Below are 2,175 nucleotides of genomic sequence, written 5' to 3'. Positions count from 1 at the left end.
AAAAAAAAAATAGATGACTGAACTCTGGAAAAGTTAATGAGGAAGAGGATGTGGGTGACTTCAGCCAGTAAGATTATTTGTTGGCCAAAAAGGGTGGAGTACTGTGGCACGGTTCAAAAAATTCATCACAAACAGATAATGCCTCAGATTTGAAGCATGAAACGGCAGGAGAGTGAGGTGCAGGTATGTGCTGAAATTGCTGGAGTGACTGAGTCAACTCCCTCCTCTTCATCAAATAAAGGCAATGAAGAAACAGGTCACATGCAAGAAACTAAAAAGATTAAAAAATTAACAATTTTTTCCTACCTCCTGCTTCAGCTACAAGAACTTGTATCTTTTTAATAGGTCCATGGACATCACTATAGTAACATACAGGCATTTTGATAGCAATTGTTGTATCAGTAACAAGTAGCGCCCCACTCTTATCGTAAACTGGTGTTGGTTTCTTCTTAGGGCGTGGTGGTTCTGTTTTTAAACAATGGCATGCCACAGTGTTTATTAGCTAGAATCACATGGTTCAGGCATATATTTGTGTTACAGGATAGAACTCGCTTAAGCGGGGTTGCCTAGTGTCCTAATTTAAGCCTCTGATCCTGTCAAGGGGATCTTAACAAGGAGTAGAGTCTGCAAATGCCTTTATAGGATTAGAGCCCAAGAGGTAGTCTCATGAAGTAGGGAAGCCATTAAAAAAATATAGGAGATTCAGTTTCCCTATCTGCAAAAGGAGCTATGTTTTTTACCTAAGTTTATGGCATGCAGCAAGGTATAACTAGCTAGAGGTCCATACTCTACTTCTAACAGGCAAGATTATGGGCTTCATTCTGAAATTCTTATTTATAATTAATTGTCTCCTATTCTGCAAGTTGTCAAACTGACTTTATGGGTAGTACTTACGGAGAATAGTATTATGCAAATATGAGTAAGGCTATCATGTTTTACTCCTGTGTATAAGCAGTTTACAAAGGAACCATAATTTACAGCAGAGGTTAGAACAGAACTCATAGTTATGAGTCTTGCCTTTATGCTCATGCTTTTAGTTTATGTGGCCTCTAGAGGAAGGACAGGCACCCACGTATGCGTAAAACTAATTATACAGCAGTATTTTATATAGGGATCCCAACACGGGAGGCACCAACTTCTTCCTGGTGCGGGGGTGGTGCTTCCTGGTGGGAGGGCTGCACTGTAGACAGGAACAGGGCAGGCTCAGCTGTGTGGGGCAAGTGGGGGATGACAGGTGGCTATGTGGGGGGCAGCTATAGGGGGTTAAGGCAAATTTTGGGGTGGCTAGCTCCACTCACCCAGTGCCACCCCTGGATCCCAGTAAAGAGACCTTTTATTATGCATACCTTTTATATCCATGGTTATTTTCAGCTGGATTTTTGGCCCTGCACCAGCACTGTTGATTGCATACACCTTGAAAAGAAATTAGCATTTAATTTTAATATAAATTTATGTTAGAGTTAAATTAGTCAAACCTAAATATAGAAAGCTCAAAGAGAGATAACGAATCCTGCAATTTTATATATACACATAACACAACAAGATTGAAGGGTTTCTCTGACAGCATAAACTTTAAAATTGTAGCTTGAATGTTTTATTCATATGATCAGAATACAAGATGGGACTATATCTTATTTTAGATATATGTCAGACTGCCTTATTTAGGATCCTTAGTTCTACCTAACATCTCCAGCCCCATTTCCTTTCCTTCCCTAGAACATGCTCTTCGCAACCTGTTCCCCAAGCCTCTTAGTTTCGCTCATGTAGCTGTCTTACATCCTTCATTCTTGTCTTCCTGTCTTAAAGATGTTACCTCTAGGATAGAATTATTATGAACATATTAGTGTGTGTATATAAACTGTAAACAGTTGTAAAGTAATATTATATGGTATTACCTCTAATTCTCCTTTAAAAAACAAAATATATAACAGTAGACCAAAGCCTACTCCTAGTGACGTCCAAAGTTCTTTGGATTTACAATCATGCAACTGAGAAGAATTTGGCCCACTTTGTTCACCTCTAAACTTCTTGGATAGTAGAGGAAATCAAAAACCAATTTCAATTCCTTTTCTTGTGTCATTCATACTTTGTTGGTATTTATTCCACTATTGTATAAAATCCCAGGGCATTTTTACATGTGCACCAAGAGGCGTTTGGGGGGGGGGGGGGGGGGGG

General features: G+C 39.4%; 1 protein-coding gene across 6 annotated transcripts in view; it reads right to left on the bottom strand.

Moving 5' to 3' along the window:
• PTPRQ (protein tyrosine phosphatase, receptor type Q) overlaps positions 1 to 2,175 on the bottom strand; it is a 245,877-nt gene that overhangs the window by 57,062 nt on the left and 186,640 nt on the right. For all 6 annotated transcript variants that reach the window (XM_019514795.1, XM_019514789.1, XM_019514790.1 and 3 more), the window contains exons 47-48: positions 1,347 to 1,413; positions 307 to 465 (exon numbers count right to left, since the gene is read on the bottom strand). In XM_019514795.1, the coding sequence (XP_019370340.1) occupies positions 307 to 465; positions 1,347 to 1,413 (226 nt within the window). The remainder of the gene's footprint in view (positions 1 to 306; positions 466 to 1,346; positions 1,414 to 2,175) is intronic.

This window comes from Gavialis gangeticus, unplaced genomic scaffold, assembly GCF_001723915.1.
Source record: "Gavialis gangeticus isolate Ggan-Ray unplaced genomic scaffold, GavGan_comp1, whole genome shotgun sequence".
NCBI lineage: Eukaryota > Metazoa > Chordata > Crocodylia > Gavialidae > Gavialis > Gavialis gangeticus.
Note: the sequence above shows the minus strand (reverse complement) of the source record. Positions and strands in the feature narration are given on the sequence as shown.